The 27,230-nt window shown below is 43.6% G+C and overlaps 1 protein-coding gene across 1 annotated transcript in view; it reads left to right on the top strand.

Moving 5' to 3' along the window:
• Positions 1 to 22,080, top strand: part of LOC147628577 (GEM-like protein 1) — a 38,095-nt gene extending 16,015 nt beyond the window's left edge. Inside the window, exon 4 of the mRNA XM_086813778.1 lies at positions 21,685 to 22,080. Within this exon, the coding sequence (XP_086669904.1) occupies positions 21,685 to 21,861 (177 nt within the window). The 3' untranslated portion in view covers positions 21,862 to 22,080. The remainder of the gene's footprint in view (positions 1 to 21,684) is intronic.
• Positions 22,081 to 27,230: the final 5,150 nt, after the last annotated feature.

The following is a 27,230-nucleotide window of genomic DNA, read 5'->3' as shown; positions in this document are numbered from 1 at the left end:
TGCACCACTACACCACTCGGGACGGTAGCCCTCTCTGCTCTTCATCTACCGCAGCACCCTTGTCGTCACCAGAGCCTGCAGCACCTCATCCCTTCCACTGCTTGCTACCACCTTGGGGTGCCTCTGCATCTACCGATGACACCGACCACCTCTCGAAGTGCTTTGCCTCATATTGACGCGAGCCTTCGTCACCGACCGTGCTTTAGCTCCGACATCGTCTTTGCTTCTGCGCACTGGTCTTCTTCTACTCAGAGTCACCTCACAGCAGAGGACCTCTTGTACATATGTTCACTCACCATTATATATAGACTCACTCACCTATTTCATGCTGTGTTGTTTTGCTCTGATCTCTCATATATTTGGTCCTTTCGTCCTTTTGCCCTCACAGCCGGTCTGAATTTCATGACGAGTGAGTGTCATTGTCTCTGGGATAGCCCAAAGGTGCAGCAGGTTTGGTGGTGGAGCCTCCACCTCTTTATAGCATATCTCAGGACTACTCGGGCCGTTACTTCGGAAGCCATCATGTGGGCCACGGAGGCAGGGCCAGCCCTCCTCTATGAGGCCTCTTGTATGAGGAGGATGGTGATGGCATTGTACTTCAGCTTACACATTTCAGGATCACAGCCATCATAGCTTCGATGGCTCCAGTGCCCTCTTGGACCCGATACCCACACCGACCAGAGGGGGGAAATTATCAACAACATTGCGGCATGGCGCATATGGCGTGCGCGTTGCAGCGGGGCTATGGGGGGCACTCTCAATCGTCCAGCAGAGTCCATTAGCTGTATTTGGACGGACATTATCCACACACTAACCACATGTAGCAGTGCTGTGGGCCTTCCTACGTACTTGGAGAGTGGCGTTGTATCACTTTGAAGTTGGCACAACAGGCTCCAGCCACCTAGTGTGACCCCCCCCCCCCCCCCCCCACACACACACACACACACAAAAAAAAGGAAAAAAAAAAGAAAAAAAGAAAAAAAGAAAAAAAGAGGAAGATTATGTAGTCTCCCTCCGAGAGTGACCTGCCATGGAGGGAGCACCCCTTCTTTTTTGAGCATGTTCTCCTATATGGAGGGTTGTAGTCCCCCATGGGCGGACATCTGTTTTTAACTAATAGAAGGATTAAAAAATCATGACTGTGGAAGCTACTAATGTATGTATCTTTATGCTTACCAAAGTATGACTATATGCAATGATGTGTCAAATCATAAACTAAGATCTACCTGTGCAAGACTGCAAATTGCTGATGAGATGCCTTTGTTGCTGTGTAAGATTTTTGCCTACAAGCCCTATCTTCCACTTTTGTGATTGACCCTTGACGTGCCTATTAAAAGGTAACATTAGGGTTGGTCGAATGGCCTCTGCTGGTCCTGTGTAAGACTCTTGCCTACAAACAGGCCCTATCTCCCACTTTTGTGATTGAACCTTGGCGTGCCTATTTAAAGGTAACAATAGGGTTGGTTGAATGGCCTCTGCTGGTTGGCGAGTTGGACACATCCAGCACTAGCATAACAATGCAAAAAGACTGTCTACATGTGGCCTGATCTTGGGTGCTTGTCTGCCCATTGTCTGGCTGCCCTAACAGTGCTCATTTGGTGCACACCCCCCCTAGAACTTGCCCTTTAGGCACGTGCAGAAAATTGCATGTTTATGTGCCAACCTACCTGTGGATGCACTTTAGAGTCATAAGGCATCCTTCTTATCTTATAAGACAGGTCTGTTGTCCCGTTTTGTAAGGCAGCCGATACATGTGCAAAGTGCTCATCCAAATGGTTTGAATTTCGCATTTTTAAAAGTCTTGATTATATGCAACTGAGATGATAGCCACCATAGTTGGTTTGAAACGTGTGTCAAATGAGGTGAGATGTATGGCATGACCCATACCTTAGAAACCTTGCATTTTTTCAGCCACACACACATGCATACACACGTACATGCATATATATTATACACATACATACATATACATATGCATACATATAGGCATGCACACACACACACACACACACACACACACACGCATACATGCATGTATGTATGTATGCATGCTAGCAGGCTACAAGCAAGGAAGAAGCCCGTGCACTGTGTGCCTAGTCGGGCCAAGTCATAAGCATCTGACACACCCGTGTCAGATGCTTATGAAGGGTTGTGTCATATGCTTATGACCTGGCCCGACTAAGCACACTGTACACAGAGCATGGGCTTCTTGAAGGAGATAGCACAGGCGGAAGCATAAACAGTAAACATATGAGAGAGTGCAAAGGAGATTCAGAGAGTTGGACAAGATCACCTTTTATAATAGTAGTAAAGCTTTACAATGGCAATGGCTAGCAAGTGAGTGTTGAACAATGTGCAAGGGAAGTGGATGAATGAGTGAATAATGGGAAACTCCTTATATAGTGGAGTAGGGAACTGGGCTGACTGCCTCTAGGGCTGGCAGACTGGCCTTGGACAAATAAATAGGAGAAAATCCAATAAAAGACTAGATAAATGGTAAAGCCCCAAAACACAGAGATGCACAAATTTGAACACACGGTGTGCAAGAGTCGGTAGAAGATAAGTCGATGAAGATGCAACCATGGACTCTCTAGCACCGCGAATATTGGAATCACCTTGGAGAGAGCATACACCAACTTGTTACCTCGAAACAAAATGCCATCACGAACAGGAAGGAACTTTGCTTGGCCACGAAATTCCTACACAAGTGTGTAGTGAACTCCAAGAATAGATGATGAGTTGTTGGACACACCGCGCCCATAATCCCCAAAAGTGGACGGGAACACATCATGTCCCAAAAGCCTCGAACAATGAACTTGGAACAGATCCAGTTCATAATCTCTGCTGTACCAAAGATAACCATGTCTTGCCTGATGTCTAATGCTTATGCACTAGTAAGTGGAGCTGTAATCAACTCCTTCTCCCGCCCACAAGCCTCTTTTGGCTGGAAGCACATGGGGGGAAACTGCATGCGTACTAGAGAAGTACACCATCTGGGTTCTCTTGAGCCGGAAGCGCCCTGGGAGCCCTGGAAGTGGTACTAGAATCTGTATCACTATCCTGTTTCGTGTCTTTGCCTCTTCTCTGAGATGAAGCCTTGCCCTTGGTCTTGTCCTTCTTCTTGGACAAACAATCTTTGGACAGATGGTCTCTTTTTCCACAAGTAAAGCAGCGACTCCTCTGACCTTTCTTTTGAATTGTTGGCTCTGACACCTTCAACTTGTCCTGTGAGATGAGAACGGACGACTCTTCCAAAAGTAGGGAGCTAAGATCGTCAAAATCCAACTGAGTGGATGTGACTTGGCACCGCAAAGATTGAGAAATCACATCATAGTCCGGAGGAAGCTTGGTGAGGATAAGAGCAGCCAGCTGAGAAGAGGACAAAGCAGCACCCATAGCTAGTCACTAATCATGGATAACCTTGGCCTTCATGAGAAAAGAGTGCATGGAATGGTTTTCAGGAAATAACAAGCCGTAGAGCTGCCCTTGCAAGGTAATTGTCCTCATCGATGAATCTCGAGCAAAGAGATGACCATACCTGATGAGCACTGGGGTGAGAGTTTGCACTGCCGGTGAGACCTCCTCGGTGATGGTCCGCACAAGCACAGAATGCGCCTTCAAGTGCCGATTCTCCTAGTCTTGTAATTCCATAGCAAATTCATCCTCCTGATCTTGAGTCCACCGCCTAGAGTTTTGAGGACGATCGGGCTTCCTTTCAGTGCCCTGAACAATGTTCCACAAACCCTTGTGGATGAACCAGATCCGCATCTAAAGCTATTAGAAGTCATCTCCTGTCTAGATTTATACACCAGGGCCTTTGTTGTGGGTGTGCCCGCTCTTATGAGGTGTTTTATCATTTTTTCCCACTCTCCGCATTTTTCCCTTATTTTTTCCCATTTTTTGTGGCTTGGGAGGCAGCCCATTTGCTGGCCGACTGCTGAACTGGTCCACGACCTCATGCCAGAGCTGGCCGATTGCGCTGCTGATGATCTGGCCGATTGGAGTTGATGCTGGTCGTGGAGTTCTCAGGGCCAGTCGGCTGCCTACAGCCGGCCGATTGCACATGTGGGGGCATATAAATAGGTCCCCAGTCCCCATACCACACTTGTATCATACCCGGGATTTTCTTGTGTATATTAGAGCATAGTTACACGCCTACATCTCTCTCTCTCTCGTGCTGTTTTTTTGCCTGCGTTTTTGCTCTCGTGTTCCCAGATCTGGTCATCATCTTCGCTGCGTATTCTGACATGGTATCAGAGCCCTTGTGAGCAAGAGGGGGACTGTTTTGTGGCTGATTGGTGGACTGTTTTGGGCTGATTGGGAAGAGGAGAAGCAAGAGGAAGGCGGGCTGATTTGCTGGACAGCCACTTGCAGGTTCTAGTTCTTCTTTGTTCCCACCCACCCACCCTTTTCAGAGTACATCCCCACAATGGCAGATCTGTTTGAGATGGCCAAGAGGCATGTGAAGATCTCGACACTCCCCACGTTCCCAGTGGACCGTCAGTTGGACGGGAACAACTACGGCATATGGAAGGTTATGATGGAATCTGTTCTGGAGTCTTACGACCTCGCTGATTTCGTCGTTGTTGGGGTTCCACGGCCGGAAGTTGAGGAAGGGGAGTTACCGTCGATTCGAAAGGACCGGGAGGCTCAGACACACGTGGGATCGTGTCAACGCCAGGGTCCGTTCGTTTATCTTTCTCAATTGCACAACACAGGTAATCAACCATGTAAAGCATATGACGCTGGCCAGAGGTATATGGCAGCATTTAGCCTCACTTTACAACAGGGTATCGCCCATGAAGAGGATTTCCTTGGAAGTACAGATGCGGGTTATGAACCCTGCAAAGTCGTCGACGATGCGGGAGCATATTAACAAGCTGCAGGCTCTTCAGTAGGAAGTTCTTCAGGCTGGGAAGGAGATATCGTCAGAGGACATGGCCATAACATTGCTGTCACACTTGTCCTCTTCGTACTCAGCATTTTACTCGTTGATGATTACCAGTGGCAGGCTCAGCATCATCACGTGGGAGGAGCTTGTGCCCATGGTCCTGGACCAAGAGGAACGTTTCACGAATCCTCCTCAGGCTGGAGGTTCGGAGGCCTTAACTGGCCAACGGTCGAAAGGCCGTAACACGGGCAAAGGGAAGGCTTCGTCGGAGAAGTCTTCTGAGAAGAAGTCCGTTACTGACCGCGAGAAACTAAAGGCAGAGAGGACCTGTAATGATTGTGGCGAGAAAGGCCACTACTGGAGGGAGTGTCCCAAGCAGAAGACCGAGAAGGATGAAGATTCCTCAGCAGCAATCATGAAGACTCCGGCTTTTGTGCACCTGGAGGTGGTGGACACCGATGTTTCATTTTCTTCAGGCAGAGAGGAGATTGGAGGACTCTCCGCAACGGATACTCGGGAGTGGATTCTCGATAGTGGTGCTTCCAGGCACATGACTCCTTCCCATTCCGGTTTACAGGCTCTCTGCAGGCTTTCTGGTCATATTCTTACTGGTGATACATCCACTATCCCAGTTCATAGTGAGGGCAGGATGGAGATCATTCCCGATGGCAGAGGGGGGAAGCATTCCTCCCAAGTGTTGTATGTTCCGGCACTTGGTTTTCATCTGTTGTTGTCAGTGCATCAGGTTTGCAAGACTGGCATATGGGTGGAGTTTGATGAGCATTTTGTTGCTCTCCGGGACAAAGCAACAGGCCAGTTAGTTTGGGAAGGCGGAGTGGAGAATGGAGTTTACAGGCTTTCAGCACTCTCTCTCCCAGGTCCTCAGGTTTGTGATGAGTGGCAGTCTGGTAATGGCCACTTAAGTGTGGATACGCTGCAGGTGCGGGCTTTCCGAGACCAGGTGGTGGATAGCTTGCCAGTAGATGGCAGCAGTTGGCAGGAACTTTCCAGTACTGATGTTGGTGGTTCTTGTGTTTGTCAGTCAAGGGAAACTGAACAGGTCACTTATGCTCTGATGTCTCGAAGTGTTCGGGACATAGAACCTCCAGTAGATGAGGATATTCTTTTCACAGGGACCTTTCGGAAAGCCAGGCAGGTGGCAGGTGATTACTTGCAGAAGGAGGTGGTTTCTCCAAGCTTTGTGGTTCCGGATTCAGAGGGGGTGGTTGACAGGTTTCATCAGGTTTCCAGGACTTGTTTGTGCACCATAACAGGTGTTGATCCTTGTGAGCAGTGTGATGTCTCTGTGACTCAGAAGCTGTATGGTTCATTGATCTTGTTGATGGTCACCAGATTGGACGGGAGCTTCCTGGTGAGGCAGTTGAGCTCATGGTTGCTGATGACTCTTTGGGAGGCAGGATTGCGTTTCTTGTGGTTTCTGCGGCATGCGAAGGATCATGGACTCTTGTACACAGGAGGGGGATTGTTGGATGGAGTCCGACTCCACGGTTGGAGTGACTCAGTTTGGGGAGGAGATCCTGACACGAGGAGCTCTACTTCAGGACCAGGAGCAGGTTGTTGGAGCAGTTGGAAACAGTCATCTTTTGCCTTGTCGACAACAAAGGCAGAGTACCGGGCTGTTTGTGAGGTGGTGAGGTTGCAGAGGTTGCATTGCAGGATTGGGCTTCCACTGGAGGAACCCATGGTCATCTAGAGGCACTTTGTTCGTGAACAGATCGTTGCTGGTGACATCCTGCTAGAATTCTGTTCGATGGAGGATAGTACGGTGGACCTCTTCACGAAGTCGCTCTCTCAGGATTTGCTCAGGCGGCACCCCAGCTCCCTGTGGTTGGTTTCACAGCCAGGAGCTGAGAGGGGGTGTTAGAAGTCATCTCCTGTCTAGACTTATACACCAAGGCCTTTGTTGTGGGTGTGCCCGCCCTTATGAGGTGTTTTATCATTTTTCCCCACTCTCCGCATTTTTCCCTTATTTTTCCCATTTTTTGTGGCTTGGGAGGCAGCCCATTTGCTGGCCGACTGCTGAACTGGTCCACGACCTGATGATCTGGCCGACTGGAGTTGATGTTGGTCGTGGAGTTCTCAGGGCCAGTCGGCTGCCTACAGCAGGCCGACTGCACATGTGGGGGCATATAAATAGGCCCCCAGCCCCCATACCACACTTGTATCATACCCGGGATTTTCTTGTGTATATCAGAGCAGAGTTACACGCCTACATCTCTCTCTCTCTGTCTTGTGCTGTTTTTCTGCCTGCGTTTTTGCTCGTGTTCCCAGATCTGGTCATCATCTCCGCTGCGTATTCTAACAGAAGCTTCCAATGAGCATAGTTGGGTCCTTTCAACTTGTCATCCTTGTTCGTAAGGGGGGGAGCCATATCCACAGCAACAAAGAACAAATCTCAGCTCTCAAACACTTCCCTCAAGTGCTTTTCAACGAAGCGAGGCACCAGGAACAATCAGCCCCCTCTCAAACCTGAGAGAAAGAGGCTGGACAGCAGGAAAACAGTCCAAGATTCACCGGGAACCTCCTACCGGAAGGGCAGGGACTCGTGGAGGAAGAAGACAATGTAGGGCCACTTGCGTGGCAGCACCAAGTGCAAAGAACTTGCCAAAAACAGATGCTGGTGCAGAAAACACAGCCACAACTCCACCTTTTGCCTCGGTAGAAGAAAACGCAGCCGAGTAAATTGGCCAGCTTGCCTCTGTAGGAAAAAACGCAGCCACCAAAACTGGCCGACAGCAAACAGCAAGCTGGCTGGACCTGAAAACGCAGCACAGCTGGGAAACGCAGCCACTTGTCACTAAAGCCCCAAAACACAGAGATGAACAAATTCTAACACTTCTTCCTTGCTTGTCACAGCTTGCTAGTGCCCTAATTCTAACCTAAGATTGCTGCCTAATCAAGGATTAGCTATGAGATTAGCGGCTAGCCATGTCCACGTGTGTGACATGACATTGAGCATGGGCTTCTTCCTTACTTGTCACAGCTTGCTACTGCGCTAATTCTAACACAAGGCTGCTGCCTATCAGGGATTAGCTATGAGATTAGCCATGTTCACGTGTGTGCATGTGACAAGCAGTCAACAGTCGACAGGAGTTGGCCAGTAGTGTCAACAGCAGCCGCGTGGTCGGAAGTAGTTGGCAGGTCAGGAATTTCCACGAGGCAGTCTGGCTGGACAGGTGCAGTTGGCCAGGTGTGGGCAGCAGTCATGTACCTCTTCAGTAGGCCGACAATCCTTTATATTGGCTGACTTGGTCTCTTGAGTACTATACAAACATCTCATATCAACCAACTTAGGGATTGTAGTCCTGCAAAGCGATTCTCTAATGGAGCTGGTCTAGGGTTGATCTGAGGGTGATCTTCAGCAGTGTGGGTTGAGATTAAAGGTCTACATTTTCATATCATTTTGTACTTGGAGAGCACCGTTGTATCTCATTTCCTTGCACATAAATATACAATGGTTTAGGTAGTTGTGTGTTGTGCATGTGTCTATCTATTCCGTTGCTCTGTCTTCTCTAATATTTACTTGCACATTAGACATAAGTCTTCCACAATGTGTGTGTGTGTATACATTTGTACAGGCGTACTATTTGCCCTTTGGGGATCAAAACTTTCGAAATTCGTTCGAAACTCATACAATCATGGTAGCCACATGCAACCTTCTTGACAATGCATTTGTCACTACATTCCTCTTTTGCAAGCTCTTGAAATGAAACATAGAGAGGAAATTCGTCCATCTCATATAGTTTAGTTTGCGTGAGAAAATGCCTTAGAATTTAATGGTGTGCTTTGATCGTAAATTTAGCCCCAGAAGGTAGTGTTTCAATATGTAAGGGAAGCTAATAACTCTCTCTCATATACCTTAATGACAATTCTAGGGCTTGCAATCTTTGTTTCTCGTATGCCACTGCATGATTATCTTGATCTAAGGTATGTTCTATGGAATGATCGCATGATTATCTTGATCTAAGGCATGTCCTATGGAATGACCACATCACAATTCACATTCAACCACAAATGGATTTTGCAAGTTTGGAATAATGAGCACTTGTCTAGAGTTTGATAACCATTCCCTTGGCACACCTCAATGAGGAAACCCTATTGACCCATCGATTGTTCACAATCTAGATGACAGGTTATTTGCGAATTGTTTGCTTGATGGGTGGGACTCACATACCAGATCATCTCATGGAACAGGTGTTGCATGGTGCAATCTAAATCATAGCAACAAGAAATGGACGTTTCCTAGCCATAGAAACTTTGTTTCTTTTCTGTTCGTTTTCGTTTCCCTATTTCCTTTTCCTAATCTAACTTGATGTTTTCATGATTTTTCCCTAGTAAGTTTGATTTTCCCTAATTTCTTGTGTTATCTCTATTAGATTATGATCTATCCCAAGTTTCTCCTCTCTCGACTTTTTTCATAGTTTCTAGTTACATCTACTATATAATGTTAAAAGACACGTTTCCTAGTTTCAAGATGTTTCCATTGCATGCAAGCATGATCTAAACACTCGCACGATTTTCTCCATGATCTTCCTTTGGTTTCGAAGTAGCCTCCTCTTCATCACCTGCTGACTTCTCTTAGCAGTCATCTCCTGTTTGTACATTATCTCAGAGAGGGCCTTTGTTGTGGGTGTGCCTGCCTTGTACCTTTTCTCATTTTTCTCCATCTCCCCGTCTTTTTTTCCTATTTTCTGTGGTCGTGGGGCAGTAGATGCTGGCCGACTATGCTCAGTTCTGGCCGACTAGATTTTATCTGGTTGACTCCCATTTTTTTGGTTGTGAGCAGTTGGGAGTGCTGTCGGCTTGTTTTGGGCTGGTTGACTATCAGTCCTGGACCATATATATAGTGGGGCTGCCCCCCACACTCCATTGCATTGGGTATTGTGTACGAGATCTTGTATGTAGTGCAGAGTTCACACAGCTTCACTCTCTCTCTTCTGCGTTTTCTCTTCCACACAATTCAGGGTTTTCTAGGCTGGTGGATCTCTTGCGTTTGCTCATCTTCATGTTGGTGTCTTGCTATGTTGTGCTCTCAGCAATTTGTCTCATATCCGTTGCGTATTCCGACATGGTATCAGAGCCCCATGTGGCTTGAAGGTTGGAGACATTGGAGAGCTTGCAGGATTGTTTCTTGAAGACCTTGGAGCTTACGGGAGATTTGAAGAGCTTGTGGGACTATTGCCATCACCGTTGGACAACCACCTTGCATATTCGTTGCAGCCTCTTCTTCATTTTTTTCTCACCCACCCTCCCTTCACAAGACCAAAGTAACCCCCTCGATGGCAAACTTGCTTGAGATGGCTGAGAAGCACGTGAAGATTCCTACTCTCCCCACGTTTCCCGTGGATCGACAGCTGGACAGGACCAACTATGGCATATGGAAGGTAATGATGGACTCTGTATTGGAGTCTTGTGACTTGGCAGATTTCATTTTTGTTGGTGTTCCACGGTTGGAGTTGGAAGACGGGGAAGTGTTACCCTCTACTCGGAAAGAATGGGAGGCTTAGGCACAGTTGTGGGATCGTGTCAATGTCCGTGTGCGTTCTTTCATCTTCCTTAATTGCACACCCCAAGTGATTAATCATATAAAGCATATGACGCTGGCCAGAGTGATTTGGCAGCATTTGGCTTCTTTGTATAACAAGGTATCACCCATGAAGCGGATCTCCTTGGAAGTTCAGATGCGGGTGATGGATCTTGAAAAGTCTTCGACGATGCGGGAGCACATCAACAATTTGCAGGCTCTTCAGCAGGAGGTTCTTCAGGCTTGGAAGGAGATATCTTCAGAGAACATGGCCATCACTTTGCTGTCTCATCTGCCCTCTCAGTACTCAGCATTTTACTTCTCTTTGATCACCAGTGGCAAGCTCAGCACCATCACATGGGAGGAGCTTGTGCCTATGGTCTTGGACCAGGAAGAGCGTTTTATGAACTCTCCACAGGGCGGAGGTTCTAAGGCCTTGACTGGCCAATGGTCGCAAGGCCACAGTAAGGGCAAAGGGAAGTCTTTCGAGCAAGAGCCGGACGCGGATCGTGACGACTTGAAGGCAAAGAGGACCTGTAACAATTGTGGCGAGAAAGGCCATTATTGAAGAAAATGTCCTAAGCGGAACATCGAGAAGGGTGAAGATTGTTGGGTGTTGGACTCACACACTCACACACACAAACCTGCACATTAGGGTTAGGTGCAGGGTAGAGAAGCTCACACAAAGAAATGAGAGAGAGAGAGAGAGAGAGCCAAAAGTGTGGTATCCACAAAATGCAAGTCAACCCTTGCATGTGTGCCACATCCATATAATATAGAACTACAAAATATTATATGTGTCCTTTCACACTTGATGTCCAAGGGAAAAAACCACATGGGAAAAAGTGCCCTTGGTTAAGCCCTGTTCACACATAGCACTACTATAAGTGAGCATATGCCTACAAATCCCCCCTGTAGTGGAAGTGTGAACCTGTACAAGGGTAGCAGATCACTCTCTGTATGAGAGTAAGCCCAAAGCTTTGCGGAAAGCTTCAAACTTTTCTCGAGGTAAAGCCTTTGTGAATAGATCTGCAACATTATCCTGTGTAGGGCAATAAGATAAACTGATCTCCTTGCATGTAGCCTCTCTCTGACATAGTGATAATGAATCTCTATGTGCTTGGTACGTGCATGAAATACTGGATTTCGTGCCACGGCCATAGCACTCTGGCTATCAGTGAGAATGGTGGTGGGTGTCTGTTGACACTCACGAAGATCAGCCAATAGTCTCCTCAACCATACACAATCTACTGTAGCTGTAAAGACTGCCCTGTACTCAGCCTCACAAGTAGATGTAGCAACAGTGGGTTGCTTTTTACTCAACCAAGATATGCATGAGCTGCCAAGAAAAAAACAATTCCCACTGGTGGATTGCCTGGTATCATAATCACCAGCCCAATCTGAATCACTGTATGCATAAAGCTGCAAGCTGCCCCCCCTGGGATAGAACAAACCAAGATCCAGGGTACCCTTAAGATATCGAAAAATGCGTTTGACTGCTTGCCAATGCTTTGTGCCTGGGCTGTGCATGAATTTGCTCAACAAAGACACTCCAAAAGATATGTCTGGCCTCGTGTTACACAAGTAAATGAGGCATCCCACTGCCTGGCTATAAAGACCGGCCTCAAAAGGCTCTCCAATATCATGCATAGTAAGCCGTACACCTGGTTCTACCGGAGTAGAAATGGGCTTACATTCATCCATGTGAAACCTTTTTAGCAAACTTTTTATGTACTTAGTTTGCTGCATAACAATGCCATCATCTGTATGCATAAACTGTATGCCGAGATAGTAGTGTAAAGGCCCCAAATCTGACATATCAAATTCAGCTTTCAAATCAGCTTTGAAATCTGAAATTTGTGCTTTGCTTGTACCTGTAATGAGCATGTCATCTACATACAAGATGACTATGAGAATATCGGCATTGGTTTTCTTCACATATAATGTGCTTTCAGCTGGACTATTCTCATAACCTTGGCTGGTTAGATGAGCATGTATCTTATCATACCAAGCTCTTGGAGCTTGCTTTAACCCATACAATGCTTTGTGCAACCTGCATACTTTATGTTCCTCACCAGGAACTACAAAACCAATGGGTTGATTTACATATACTTCCTCCTGTAAATCCCCATTTAAGAATGCAGTTTTGATATCCAATTGATGCACTTTCCATCCTTTATGGGCAGCCAATGCAATCACAGATCTTATTGTGGTCATTCTCGAAGTAGGAGCAAAAGTCTCTTCATAATCTATTCTCTTTTTCTGGGAGTAGCCTTTAGCCACAAGTCTTGCTTTGTACTTGTTAATAGTACCATCAGACTTTCTTTTGACTTTGTACACCCACTTTGTGCCAATTACATGCTTGCCTTTAGGCAATTCCACAAGATCCCATGTATTATTCTTTATGATAGAAGAAATTTCAGCTTGCATAGCTTGCATAGCTTGCAACCAATGCTCATTCTCATGTGCTTCTTTATAAGAAGAAGGCTCTTCTGAATCAAAGAGACCACCCATTGCGAATGCAGACTCCCCACGATGTACATTCAAGGCATGGCTGGAACTAGCCCTTGTTCTACCTGTGAGTGGAGCTGCAAGTTTGCTTTCTTGCAAAGTTTTCAGCAACCATCTTGGCACTGACTTGGCTGTGTCTATGGTTGTTTGCTCTTCCCTGACAAGATCTTTCACTTCTTCCACAGAAGGGGGCTGAATGGCTGGCTGTTCCACATGTTCTACATGTGGATTTTCTTGTGTAGGGGCTGGCTGATCTGAATCCCCCCTAATTGCAATGGGTAAAAGTCCATCAAACATGTCCTGTATGCCTGTATCATTGCTTTTATACAAGGTGACCATGGGCTGTTCTGAATTTTCAGCAAATACCACATCTCTACTCACAAAAATCCTTCGTGTAGTTGGATTATAAAGACGGTATCCTTTGCTTTCATTGCTGTAGCCCACAAAAATGCATTTAATTGCTTTGTCATCAAGCTTTGTTCGGAGTTGTTCTGGCACGTGTGCATATGCCAAACACCCAAATGTACGCATATAATCCACTGTTGGCTTTCGGCTATACCAAGCCTCAAATGGTGTTATGGTTTTCAAAGCTTTTGTTGGACACCTGTTCAACACATGAGTTGCACACATTATAGCTTCCATCCAAAATTTGTGAGGTAACTTTTGTGCTTTCACCATGCATCTTGCCATCTCCATGAGAGATCTATTTTTCCTTTCAGCTACACCATTCTGCTGCGGTGTATAAGGCACAGTACATTGGTGTTTGATGCCCTTTTGAAGCATATAATCCTTGAATGCATTTGACATGTATTCTCCACCTCTATCTGAGCGGAGTGTTTGGACTTTACATGCACACATATTTTCAGCCATTGCTACAAAGTGTCGAAAGCATGTAAACACATCTTCTTTTGCTTTCAAAGGGTAAGCCCAAGCAAACCTGGAGTAGTCATCAATGAATGTGACGAAGTAAAGATGCCCCCCTATGGATGGTGTCCGCATTGGACCACATACATCACTATGTATGAGCTGTAATTTACTTTCAGCTCTAACAGCTCCATCTTTGGGGAATGGTTTCCGATGCATCTTTCCCAAAATACACCCCTCACATACATGTCTTGGCGGAGACTCAAGAGGCGGCATATTATCAACCATATGATGCTTCTGCAAAAGCATCAAACTCTGAAAATTTACATGCCCAAAACGAGCATGCCATAGCTCTGCATCATGCATAGCAGGAGTGTGGGCAGCCACTGTATTTGCATCATAAGTGCGCTTGTCATAGCTGTCCAGCTTATACAAGCCTTTGTATCGTGTTCCAGAAGTGACTATTTCATAACCCTTTGATGGGTCTTTTACCAAACACTTCCCATCTTCAAATTCAACCTTTAAACCTTGGTCGTTTATGGCTGAGACGGAGAGCAGATTTTTCTTTATTCCTGGAACATACAATACATTTCTCATACATATATTGGCACCATTGGCTGCAATAAGTATGACATTACCAATTCCCTTTATTGGATATGTGGTATGATCTACACATGATACAGTGCGGCCATTTGAAGCATAAACCAAGTGCTGAAATACATCTTTGCATGAAGTGATGTGGCTCGAAGCACCACTATCAAAATACCATGATGCATTCTGTTTGTCAGATGCAATGCAAGACATATCAGTGTCTGAAGCACCTGGTGTGTCACTAGTGCATGTGACCAAAAAAGTGTACTCTTCCTGGATTACGTTAGCTGAGTGCTGTGCTTTGTCATCCGAAGAGTCTGCTACTGCATTGCCTGCTTCTTTCTTTTTCTCTTTTGCAATCCTTTTCCTACATTCACTGATGTAGTGTCCAGGCTTATGGCAGTAGTGACATTTGCCCTTCTTTTTGGGCTTGTTTGCATCCCCTTTGTCAGACTTTTCACCACTAGAAGAGGGCTGTCCATGACCAGCCTTGCTAGACGGTTGTCCCCCATGCTTAAAGCTCTTTGCTTTACCCTTATCCTTGGCTGTAAATGCCTTTTCTCCACCACGGTTGCTCGATATGTTTGCTCTTGTTTGCTCTTCCTGCAAGAGTAAACCCACGAGCTCTTCAAAAGTGACGGGATCACCACCTCCTCTCATCGAGAGGTTGAGAGAGGTGTGAAAGCCCAAGTAGGAAGGCGGTAAAGAATGAAGAGTGTTGGTGACCATCTGTCTGTCTGGGATAACCTCATCAATGTTGAGCAATTGTTCCTGCAAATCTTTCACTTTGGTGAGATGATCTGCCATAGAGTCACCCTCATCCATTGAAAGAAGATCCAATTGCCTCTTCAAATAGGCAACTCTTGCCTCGTTGCGTACCTGATACATTGCTTCCAATGTGTCCCATGCAAGCTTCGATGTCTTGCATGAACGAATGTGCGGAATAATAGTCCGTTTCATTGAAAGGGCTATCAATGACATGGCCTGTGCATCTCTAGAGTCCCATCTCTTCTGCTCTTGTGTGGGAGCAGGATCTACATCAGGAGCTCTTTGAGCACCTCCCCTTTGAGGCGTGGCTGGCTGAATGGTATGTGGGCGTGTGTCATCACCACACACGATGCCCCAAAGCCCTTTGGCTACCAGTAAATTACGGATCATAAAACTCCAGAGAGAGTAGTTAGATCCATCCAGCTTGTCCTCTTGGGTGAGCACACCAAATACATCTGTAGCATTCTGTGCCATGTCAATAAAGTATAACTGCAAGCAAACCAAGCACCAATGTGCGCTGCCAGGCAACTAAATGTCCTGTGCAAATGTATGCCTGCAAACCAAAGCAAGTGTAAACCTGCACCAAATTGTCCAATTACACAGTGTGTATACATACGTGACAAATCGCAGCTGTAATGTCCAATTACATGCTCCAATCAGAAAATCCCCAATTTTTATGCACTCCAATCGCTTCAGTGTGCATCTAATTGGCCAATTTTCACAAAAGCTCCAAATTTCTGCAAATGTAAGAGCTCCAATTTGCCAATTTTGACCTCAATTTTGAAAACCCCCAAATTTCTGCAAATAAGAGGTTCAATTTGCTGATTTTGACCTCAATTTCAAAAATCCCCAAATTTCATCTGCAATTTTCTTTTCAATCTGACTTGCATAGTATTCATTGTCTGCAAAATCGGCATATGACCTGCCCTGCAAAATGGCTGCAGATTTTGTATTTGACCTAGAAATTTTTACAGAAAAATACCTTCAGGCAAGGTGTTGTTGCAGGTGGCTAGTCGTTGCAGGTGGAGACGTTGGAGGGAGTCAAACCAATGTGTTGTACGTTGTAGAGGACTGATGAGAGCAAACGTCGGACCAACCAGAGCGGGCGTGTGCTGGGTAGTCGAGCAGGCGGAATGTTGGGGAGCTGAGACTGGAGCTAACGGAGCCAATAGGAAAGACGGAGCGGCAGCCGTAGGCTAGCTGCACGTGTAGCTGCACCTGGGCCCGGCTGCAGCGAAAAACAGAAACAAAGGCAGCCGTTGTGTCATAGTCGTGCTGGGCAGGCGTCGGGTGAGTCGTCAGACGGAGGCGGGCAAGCAGTGGAGCCGGAGTTGCTTGCGATGAGCTAGGCGAAGGCGGCGAACAAAAGACCACGAGGCAGTCGTGGGTAGCGCTGGGAGCGAACAGAGGGCGCCTGGAGTCGGGCAGGGTGTGCCGGCAGGCTTGGACCAGTGCGGGCGCCTGGAGTCGACGATGGAGTAGACGGGCGCTGAAACGGAGTCGGCCTAGACGGAGACGTCGGACGGAAGCAGACGGCGACTGGAACGGAGTCGGCCTAGACGGAGACGTCGGACGGAACAGAATGTCAGGTTGGGACGGAGCGGACGGGGGCTGGGCGGCGACAGAAGCGGGCGCCGGCTGGAGTTGGCAGAACCGCCCGGGAGCTGGGCGGAGGTGGTGGGCTCCCCACTAGTGCCGCCCGTCTCTGGCGGCTGGACGGTGGAGCAACTGGACGGAACCGGCGACGGACGTCCGTCGACGGAAAAACACAGTGTCGACGGAAATTCGCAGTCGACGGAATTTTGCAGTAATTTTTTCAGCAGCAGATTTCCAAGGCCAGCTCCCAGCTCCCAGCTCTGATACCAAATGTTGGGTGTTGGACTCACACACTCACACACACAAACCTGCACATTAGGGTTAGGTGCAGGGTAGAGAAGCTCACACAAAGAAATGAGAGAGAGAGAGAGAGAGAGCCAAAAGTGTGGTATCCACAAAATGCAAGTCAACCCTTGCATGTGTGCCACATCCATATAATATAGAACTACAAAATATTATATGTCCTTTCACACTTGATGTCCAAGGGGAAAAACCACATGGGAAAAAGTGCCCTTGGTTAAGCCCTGTTCACACATAGCACTACTATAAGTGAGCATATGCCTACAAAGATTCCTCAGTAGTAACTATGAAGACTCCGGCTTTTGTGCACTTGGAGATTATGGACATCGGCGTTTTATCTTCTTCAAGCAGGGAGGCGGTTGGACTCACCGCTAGGGACACTCGGGACTGGATTCTAGACAGTGGTGCTTCTAGGCACACGACTCCTTTCCGAGAGTTATTACAAGATCTTCGGAGGCATGCAGGTCACATCTTGATTGGTGACGAGTCAACTATTCACAGTGAGGGAAAGTTAGAGATCTTTCCCGATGGTAGAGGGGGGAAGCATTCCTCCTAGGTCCTTTTTGTGCCATCTCTTGGTTTTCATCTGTTGTCAGTGCATGAGGTTCGCAAGATTGGTGTACGGGTGGAGTTTGAGGAGCATTTTGTTGCTCTCTGGGACAAAGCGATAGGCCAGGTTGTATGGGAAGGTGGAGTGGAGAATGGGATTTATAAACTCTCAGCGCTCTCTCTTACAAGCTCTCAGTTGGGTGATGTGTGGCAGTTTCATCATGACCACTTGAATGTGTGATACGCTGTAGCAGGCTTTCCGAGATCAGATGGTGGATGGCTTGCCGGATGTTGGCAACAGTAGGCAAGAGCATTCAGTTCTTGCGTTCGTCAGTTAGAGGAGCCTTTATAGGTGAACTATGCTTTGATGTCTCGTATCAGTCAGGACAAAGAGCCTCTTGCAGCTGAGGAAGCTCTTCCAAGGGGACTTGTAGTAGGAAAGCCAAGCAAGTGGTAGATGGTGACTTGCAGGTGGAGGTGGATGTTGAGCAGCCTCCAAGCTTTGAGGTTCCGGGTTCAGGGGGTGGTTTATAAGTTCTGGAAGGCCTTGTGTGGTCTTCAGCAAGTTCCTAGGACTTGGCATACCAAAGTTACAGTTGATGATCCTTGTGAGCGGGTTGATGCCTCTTTGTTTCGGAAGCGGTTTGGTTCATTGATTTGGTTGCTGAACACTAGATTGGACTTGAGCTTCCTGGTGGGGTTGTTGAGCTCATTTCTGCAAATGCCTTTGAAGACTCATTGGGACGCAGGATTGCGGATCTTGCGGTTTCTGTAGTGTACAAAGGATCTTGGACTCTACTATAATACTAGAGGGGGAACGACAGATGGAGTCAGACTCCACGGTTGGAGTGACTTAGATTGGGGAGGAGATCCAGACACGAGGAGATTTACATCAGGCTATAGTTTTACCCTTGGGTCAGGAGCTATTTCATGGAGTAGCAAGCATAGCCGTTGAGTACTTTAGGTACGGTTCGGTATGGTACATGTACGGTACGAGTACGCAAAGTATGCATCAAGATAAGTACTTTAAGTACGTTCACGTTTTTTACTATATATATATATATATATATATATATATATATATATATATATATATATATATATATGTATGTATGTATGTATGTATGTATGTATGTATGTATGTATGTACACACACACACACACACACACACACACACACACACACACGTATGTATGTATGTATGTATGCACACACACACACACGTGTGTGTGTGTGTGTGTGTGTGAAATAAGAAATATCTAGCATCCATACAAAAATAGCATGAAAGACGATAGTAATACTGAAATGAAAACTAATCTATTAACTACTGAGCAATGACCATTGACTAAAATAATTTAAAAACGGGCCAAATAAGTGTTGTACATTGAACCTCATATTTGGTACGAAGACTTTATCCGTATGAGGTACTGTACGTATGTAGTGGTCCGAAAAGTACTGAAAGTACACATCAGATGAGTAGGGGTACGGAATGCAACTATGGTAGCAAGAGGCAGCCAACTATTGCTTTGTCGTCTACAGAGGCAGAGTACCGGGCTGCTTGTGGTGCTGCTTGCGAGGTGGTGCGGTTGCAGAGGTTACTTGGCGAGATCGGGTTTCCACATGTGGAACCCACGGTCATTAAGAGTCACTTTGTTCGTGAGAGGTTTTTGCTAATGACATCTTGCTAGAGTTTTGTTCGACGGAGGACAATGCAGCGGACCTCTTCACGAAGTCTCTACCTCAGGCTATGCTCCGGCAGCACTCCAGCTCACTGGGGTTGGCTCCACATCCAGGAATTGAGAGGGGGTGTTAGCAGTCATCTCTTGTCTGTACATTATCTCAGAGAGGGCCTTTGTTGTGGGTGTGCCCCGCCCTGTACTTTTTCTCATTTTTCCCCCTCTCCCTATATTTTTTCCCTGTTTTTTGTGGTCGTGGGGTTTCCAGGCTGGTGGATCTCTTGCATTTGCTCATCTTCATGTTGGTGTCTTGTTACGTTGTGCTCTCAGCAGTTTTTCTCATATCCGCTGCGTATTGCGACGACTTCATGTTTGTTGGACAATTTCTAGCAATGTGATTGGTGGGGTGTCACTCGAAGGATTGCCTGGCTAGCTGCTTATCTTGGAACTATTCCTGAGGATGGAGACAATGAAGCATATTTGATGACAATTTACAATGTTTTGATTGCAAAACCTCAAGTTATGCACACAATTTGAGGTCTTTTTAGAGATAATTTTGGGGAGTTTCCCAATGCGGTGCAACTATTTTGCTTCTCCCATCTCTATTGTGTGTCCAAATTAACCTTCCCTTCTAAAAAGTCAACTCTGAAGTGTTGTGTTTTGCTGCACATGGTTTTCCATTTCGTTCTGCTCTTGCAAGGCCGATTACTTAAAGTCAGCAGAATCAGACCATGTTGTGGACAAAATAGGGTGTTGAGGGGTGAGCCCCCCATAACATGCAAAACTAACACAAGTGTGAATGCAACCTCTTTGGTAGGCTTTTGAGGGGAGTGGTTAGCTCACTCTTCTCTCCCCTACCCAAGCAAGGCCACGAGTTTGATACCCTGACACCGCTTGTAATTAGAAAAGTTTGAATGCACCTATAGTCACAAGAAACGTTTCGAGGTTTTGAAGTTTTTTTTTCCCGAAAGTGTGCATCCCTCACTAAAAAACCTGCAGGTTAAAAAAAAAACAATTTAAAATGAAAACAATATATATATGTGTGTGTGTGTGTGTGTGTGGGGAGAGAGAGAGAGAGAGAGAGAGAGAGGGAGAGCTTTCAGAAACCACTAGAATACGGTGCCTTCTAGGTATTATCATTTTTGTAATGGCGAGATATTGTAGAATTTGGGATTGTAATTATGGGATAAAGGAGATCAAGAAGATAGGGAATTGGGATTAGGAAGAAAAAGAGATGGTAGAAGAAGAGGTGAAAAGAAAAGAAGAAAAGGAGGAGAAGACTAAGACTAAGGGGAAAAAAAGAGGAAGTGGTTTTGAAATGATGAGGAAGTGGTTTTGAAACGATGAAAGACATTTTTTGTGTGATTATCTGTGCACCCAACACAAGTTAAAACCCAAACTAACACACGTCACAAGTTGGTCTACTTTTTACCAAGCATGTCAAGAAGTACACTGCGTACGGTACTTCGATAGTACAAGTTTGGGAATGTGGATCAGGGATAAATAGCTTTTGTGTTTGTGGACAAAATAGGGTATTGAGGGTTGAGCCCCCATAACATGCAATCACCCACCAAACTAATGCAAGTGTGAATGCAACCTTGTTGGCATCCTCTTGTGGGGAGTGGTTAGCTTTCTCCTCTCCCCCCTACCCAAGCAAGGCCATGAGTTTGATACCTTGACACCTTTTGTAATTAGAAAAGTGTGAATGCACCCAACACAAGTTAAACCCAAACTAACACACGTCACAAGTTGGTCTACTCATTAAGGTCTATACATATTCACCAAGCATGTCAAGAAGTACTGCGTATTGTACGCCTGAAAATGGATAAATAGCTTTTTTTTTTTCCCCATGTCACATTTGCACACATGCATACATGCTTATATGTACAATACTACTATGGAGGTAATTTTGAGAGATGTAACCTGAGATCTCGAGGCCTGGGTACCTCATATGCCCTCACAATGAAGCATGTAATGAGGAATCCTATTGTCTTCCAACTGCTGAAATCGGCTGCAATAGGAAGCCATGAGCTAAATCTTATTACTCCTGTCTGTGCTGAATATGCTACTTCCTTCTCACCTTTGACTATTGAGAGAGAAGAGAGAGAAGAAAGAAAAGTATATTCAGACCAGTCACAAGAATTGTTAAGTTTCTTTGAGGTTCTCGGGGTGGTGTTGCGAAACATGGTATCCCTCAGCTGCTTTAAAGGTTAATATTTTCATAAAATTCAATTTTTTTGAGGAGCTTATAGAAGCGACTGGAAACCTAAGTGTAATGATGAAGAAAAATTGAGGCAAAGTTTGGAAATTTGGCAAAGTATGTGGACTCTGTGGAGAGAGAGAGAGAGAGAGAGAGAGAGAGAGAGAATCGATGCATACTCATTTTCTTCAGGTAGTGGTGCCATTGGATAAGTTACTCTCTGTGGATGCTTCCTCAAATCCCAATAATCCTGCTGAGAAGTATATCCAAGTTCTGACTGTTGACAACCACGAATTCTGGTTCATGGGATTTGTGAATTATGACAAGGCAGTGAGAAACTTGCAGGAAGCCCAAGTCCATGGCAGCTGAAGCAGCTACACTTCTTTTCCTGATGATTGAAGTCAGTCTGTGTAGTACTGGCAAATAGGTTGAGTATGTTTGATGTGCATAAATACTACAGCAAAGAGATTGAGCTTTTTTTAAAAGCTATGTAAGGTGGCCATGTGTAGAGTGTTTCCATTTGTACAAGAACACGGATTTTATCGGTACCTTGTGTTCCCTATAATATGAATTTGCTTTGTGTGTGTTTTTTGGGTGAAAAAGCATTTGGTTTGGCCTTGTAAATTTTGTCAAGTAGCTGGGTGCCAGCATACTGCACCGACAATATGTTCAGGGTTTAGGGTTTAGGGAGTCATGAGGTATGATCTTGGAGGAATTTCTTTCATCAGTTAACCCTTAAAGTGATGCCAAATATAACTCCCTCCCTATATCGAGGGAGTTACACTTGATATCACTTTTAAAAATAAAGAATTTATTGAGGCTTAATATCAAAAGATTAATCCTTAAACTAGTACTAGGGATACGCCCCTCTCAAAATTGAGCAAATAACAGAAAAAATAATCCTATGAGAAGAGGTCCACTTAAACAAAAAGGCTCGATTTTGCAATTTTGTCCCTGATAACCTGTAGAAACACTACGTTTCAAGCATTTTGAGTACCCCATGACCATATTTTGTCCCCGATTGCTTCTCTTTAGAATCAATATCTATGCTTTAACTTGTAAATTGAACGTAAAAATTTATAGATATGCATTATGAAATTTCCCTCTTTTTAGAGTTTTTTTCTCTAGTAGATAATATTAATGCCCATAAACTTAAAAAATGATATATTTTCTTAATATTTACTTTGATGTTTGAGCATAAATTTATGATTGTAAATATTAAAATGTTTATATATATATATATATATATATATATATAATTTTCTCTTTGTTGGGTACAATGATCTATTTTCTATGTTGTTAAAACTTAAAGAGGGAATCAAATAAATTAATTGATTTTAAGGGAATTGGCAACTCACAACCCATTCTCACGGTATATAGATAGCACCCTTAGAGTCCACTATTGGTAATTCTCACCAATTACAATTTGATTCATTCGTATAATGACTACATATGTTAATAATACCTCAAGGTAATATACACGTCTCCTTTTTTGAGGGAAGTATAGCTCTATATTGTAGTATAAAGCTATAATGATTACATAATGACAGTACCTCAAGGTTATGCATGTCTTCTTTTTTTGACAGAAGTAAAGCTTTAGATTTAAAATTTTACATTATAATGACTACATAACGATACCTCACGGTTACGCACATCTCTTTTTTGAGAGATATAAAGCTTTATATTTTAATGTAGAAATCTTATTATAGCAAATTCTTGCTAGGGATTAAGGATACATGATATTTTAATATAGATGTCTCATTATAATAGTCTTTTCTTTGATAAGAATAAAGGATATTGTATACAATTATCAAGGGTATAAAAATGAGCTAGATACTATAGTTTTTAGTAAAATCAAGTCTGAAATTGCATATTATTGCTCAAAGGTCAAAATAACCACAACCTATCAAGGTGTAGTTTCACATATATATGTATGTGTACACACACACACACACACACACACACACACACACACACACACATATATATATATATATACACGTATATGTATATGTATATACATATGCACGCACACACACACACACACACATATACATACATACATACATACATACATACATACATACATATATATATATATATATATATATATATATATATATAGGGTACAAGCTCTTGCATATCCCATCTTCTTGTTGAAATAAAGAAGAAACATATAATGCTCTATCTACATCCTTTTTACTTTGTTAAATATCGATGTATGATAGAACTCAAGAAATTATGTTGTATAGAGCTATAAAATACAACTAATTTTATGTTTTATCCCAACATAAAAAATGATTATACTTCAATGATTGTAGAATATTATTGAAATCTATCAAACTAGTTTTTGGATTCTTTTAAAATTGAGACTTACTTCATTGCTCTCCACCATGAATTTAAAGGGTGATTTAAATCTTGAACAAACAATTTATTCAATTTTTAACCTAATCTAAAAAACTCAAAGGAATTTTTTTTTCTTATCCCATGAATTTGTTTTTTTTTTCACACGTTAACCTACTCTTTAAAATTTTGAGTAGGCCTTTTCTACTTGTCCCATGAGTTTAGTTCCTTCACACTTCGATAAACAATTTCTTCACACTTGAACTTGATTATAACTTAATCTTTGAAATTTTGAGGATGCTTTTTGACTTGTCTTATAATTTGAGTAGTTGATTTCAAAATTGAACTCATTTGAGGCTAAGTGAAACTAATGTTTTTATGAGTCCCTACCACCAATCAAGGTGATAATTAAAAATAATTTAATTTTGATTGTTTACTCTTAATTGTTTATGTTTTTAAAAATATTAAAGTAAAGAAGTTTGATAAAATATATTTCTTATAACTATTTTAATCACATAAAAGTCCTAATTTTTAAATTTAATAAATGTTTTTTGATTGGTGAAACCTTACTCTTTATATCTAGCGAAATTGAAGACCTTCCCTTGTCCAAATGATGATAAATTAAGCCTACTCCTATTTTGAATTGAAAATGCCATACAATGAACATAAGAATGCAAGAAAAACAATAAAAAACTAAGAGTAAATGTGTTTTTTTAATAAATTTTGCTTAAAACAAACACAAACAACATAAAATTATAAAAATTGGCAACAAGCATCAAGATTTCCTTATGGCATTGACCATTGTACTTGCTTGCCTCACATGTATCACCTTTGTATGGATTACAACACCAGAAACACTAACACATACACACAAATTCACAAAAGGTCACTCAGAACCAAACTATCAACCATGAGTTTCACAACTGTAGGCCATTGAAATGTCGACAAATCAAAGGCATAACACAAATGAGCATAAGCATGGGACTATTCTCTAATAGCAAGACCAAAAATGTATCGTTGTTGACAATGTAACAAGGGTTGTTAGAAGACTTAACACCAATTGCTCAGCCTCCTAGTGTCTGCAGCTTGCACTCCACATTGTTGTCCTCCATTCACTCCTTTGTTGTTATGCCATAGTGGTCGTTTCAATCCATTGGGCATGTAGTAATTCTTGGATATAGAGCTATGTCGGCATCTCCAATTGCACAACACGGTAGCCTCACCTAGTCTTACAGTAGAGAAGAGATAGAGACACAATCTATCACAATAGCATGCAAGAAATCCCTCTCTTAACCACACTTTAGCACATACAAGAGAGTCACAAGACAAGAGAGAAAGAGAGTACACTTAATTTTAGATAATGAGATTGTTCCCTTTCTCATGAGAAAAAGTATCTTATATACATGTGGCTCCTCAAGACTACGTGTCTAGGGTGTGTGGGGTCCAAAATTGCTATGTACAACGCTTTTTTGGCTTATAGATCTATTCATTCTACCCAAGATCTTCATTATCTCTTGACATTAAGTACTTAGGGCAAAGAATTACAAAATTGATGTGCTGCCGCACCTATAAAAATATGGCATGCGATAAAGGTGTTGGTCATGTCAAGCATGGTAGTTAACAAGGCATTGTCCAGCCCAACACAATAGTGTGACTAACCACATGGTTAGTGACCACAAAACCTTAAGGAAGACATTGTGTGTCCACAATGATTTGGTTAACAAGTGGCATTGATAGTAGATGAATAGTAAGCTTATCTTGACAAAAAATATTCATGGTGTCAATTACCAATTAACTTAACATTAGAAGATTCAAAATGTGAAAATATTCATGGTGTCAATTACCAATTAACTTAACATTAGAAGATTCAAAATGTGAAAATCTATTTTAGTGTTACTTACTAGTATAAGACTATGAATGGGGTAGCTTTTCTCGATTGTATAATTAATTATCTTTTCTTATTTTTAAAGAATTTGAACCAAATTTTTATAAAACCCAAACTTGTGATATTATAAATTGATTTTTCCAAATGTAGAAGTTTTGTATTGGTGCTATAATTCATTAGCCAAGTATATAGGATGGTGCCTTTGTAAGATGTCATCATTGTTGATTGTCTTGTATACAGAAGCTAAAGGAAATCTCCTTACAAATATGCATGTTAGCATGTGGAATATATCACAATTAACATATTATAGAATTATTGTTTACATTCACACTTAAATGTACTGTTCAAGATTTGTTAGCCACACAAGAGTCTTGGTGGATATGCATGTAAACCCTCGAGGGGGGGGGGGGGGGGGAGGGGGGGGGGGGTAATATTTAAATCTGTAAGATACACGTTCCCAATTTAGCAAGTTGTTGAAGCCTCTAAGCCAAGCGGCTAAGTTGAGCTTGAGCTTCTATTCCATCTCTATTGCGTGGAGCCCCCGTCTTACGCCAGGGGGGACGTTGGCAATGCCGTCACCCTTGGCTGCCACGTGGAATTGATCCCTCGTGTGAATCCCATATGCGCAACACTAGCTTGTGAAAATGTATGGGTGAGTGGATGCCATCCACCTTGTTCCTAGCCTGCACCTTGTTGCTAGTAGGTCCTATTGCTTGAGTCTTCATCATTTCTCACACTTGCATCATTAAGCTCAGGTGGTGAAGATGATGTCAATTCGGTGAAGATGATGTCAATTCCAAAGAGGTGTGGATGGTTGATGAACTTGTGTGCAAAATTTAGTGGTATGAAAGAGACCAATCCACTTATTGGAGATAGATTTTGAAGTAGGAAGCTTGCCAAGGCTGCATGTGTTGGTGGTGTAGAAAGTCTTGATGTGAGGCCACACCTCTGGGATTGTAAGTGGTTTAGACCAGTAAAGAGAGAAAATTGGTAGAAGGTGTTGAGATATCGAGCCCAACTAGATATCTCAACTAGTTAAGATATCGAGCTATGAATGACATGCCAGGATGACACCTCCACACATAGCATGGTTGGTGAGATTATGGTTGATATGTCGCTAGTGGTTATAGGATGTATGATAACCACTTTGGTTACTAGAGTTATGGCATAGTTATAGTGCCAGCTCATATATGTTCGGATCTTTATGTTATGATTGTAGATAAGTAACTTTATGTTATGGTTATAGATAAGTAAGAAGAAAGAAAAAAATTCATCCATCCATCTCTCTTATGTGCTTGTGTATTCTTGTGTATATGTGAAGACGTTTGCTTGCAAGGAGCTTAAGCTCACCCTCTCCCCCGCATTCTTCTCATAGTATCTGAGCGATGGTATCAAAGTTTTGGTTCGCGTAACGAGCTCAAGAGAAAAGGAAAGGAAGCGGTACATGGGTAAGGATAACTCCATCTCTTTGCCTTTGATTTTTAGGTAGTTGCTAGTCAAGGATAGTGAT

Source organism: Cibotium barometz, chromosome 19 (assembly GCF_041138505.1).
Source record: "Cibotium barometz isolate CiBa-2024 chromosome 19, ASM4113850v1, whole genome shotgun sequence".
NCBI classification, from domain to species: Eukaryota; Viridiplantae; Streptophyta; class Polypodiopsida; order Cyatheales; family Cibotiaceae; genus Cibotium; species Cibotium barometz.
Note: the sequence above shows the minus strand (reverse complement) of the source record. Positions and strands in the feature narration are given on the sequence as shown.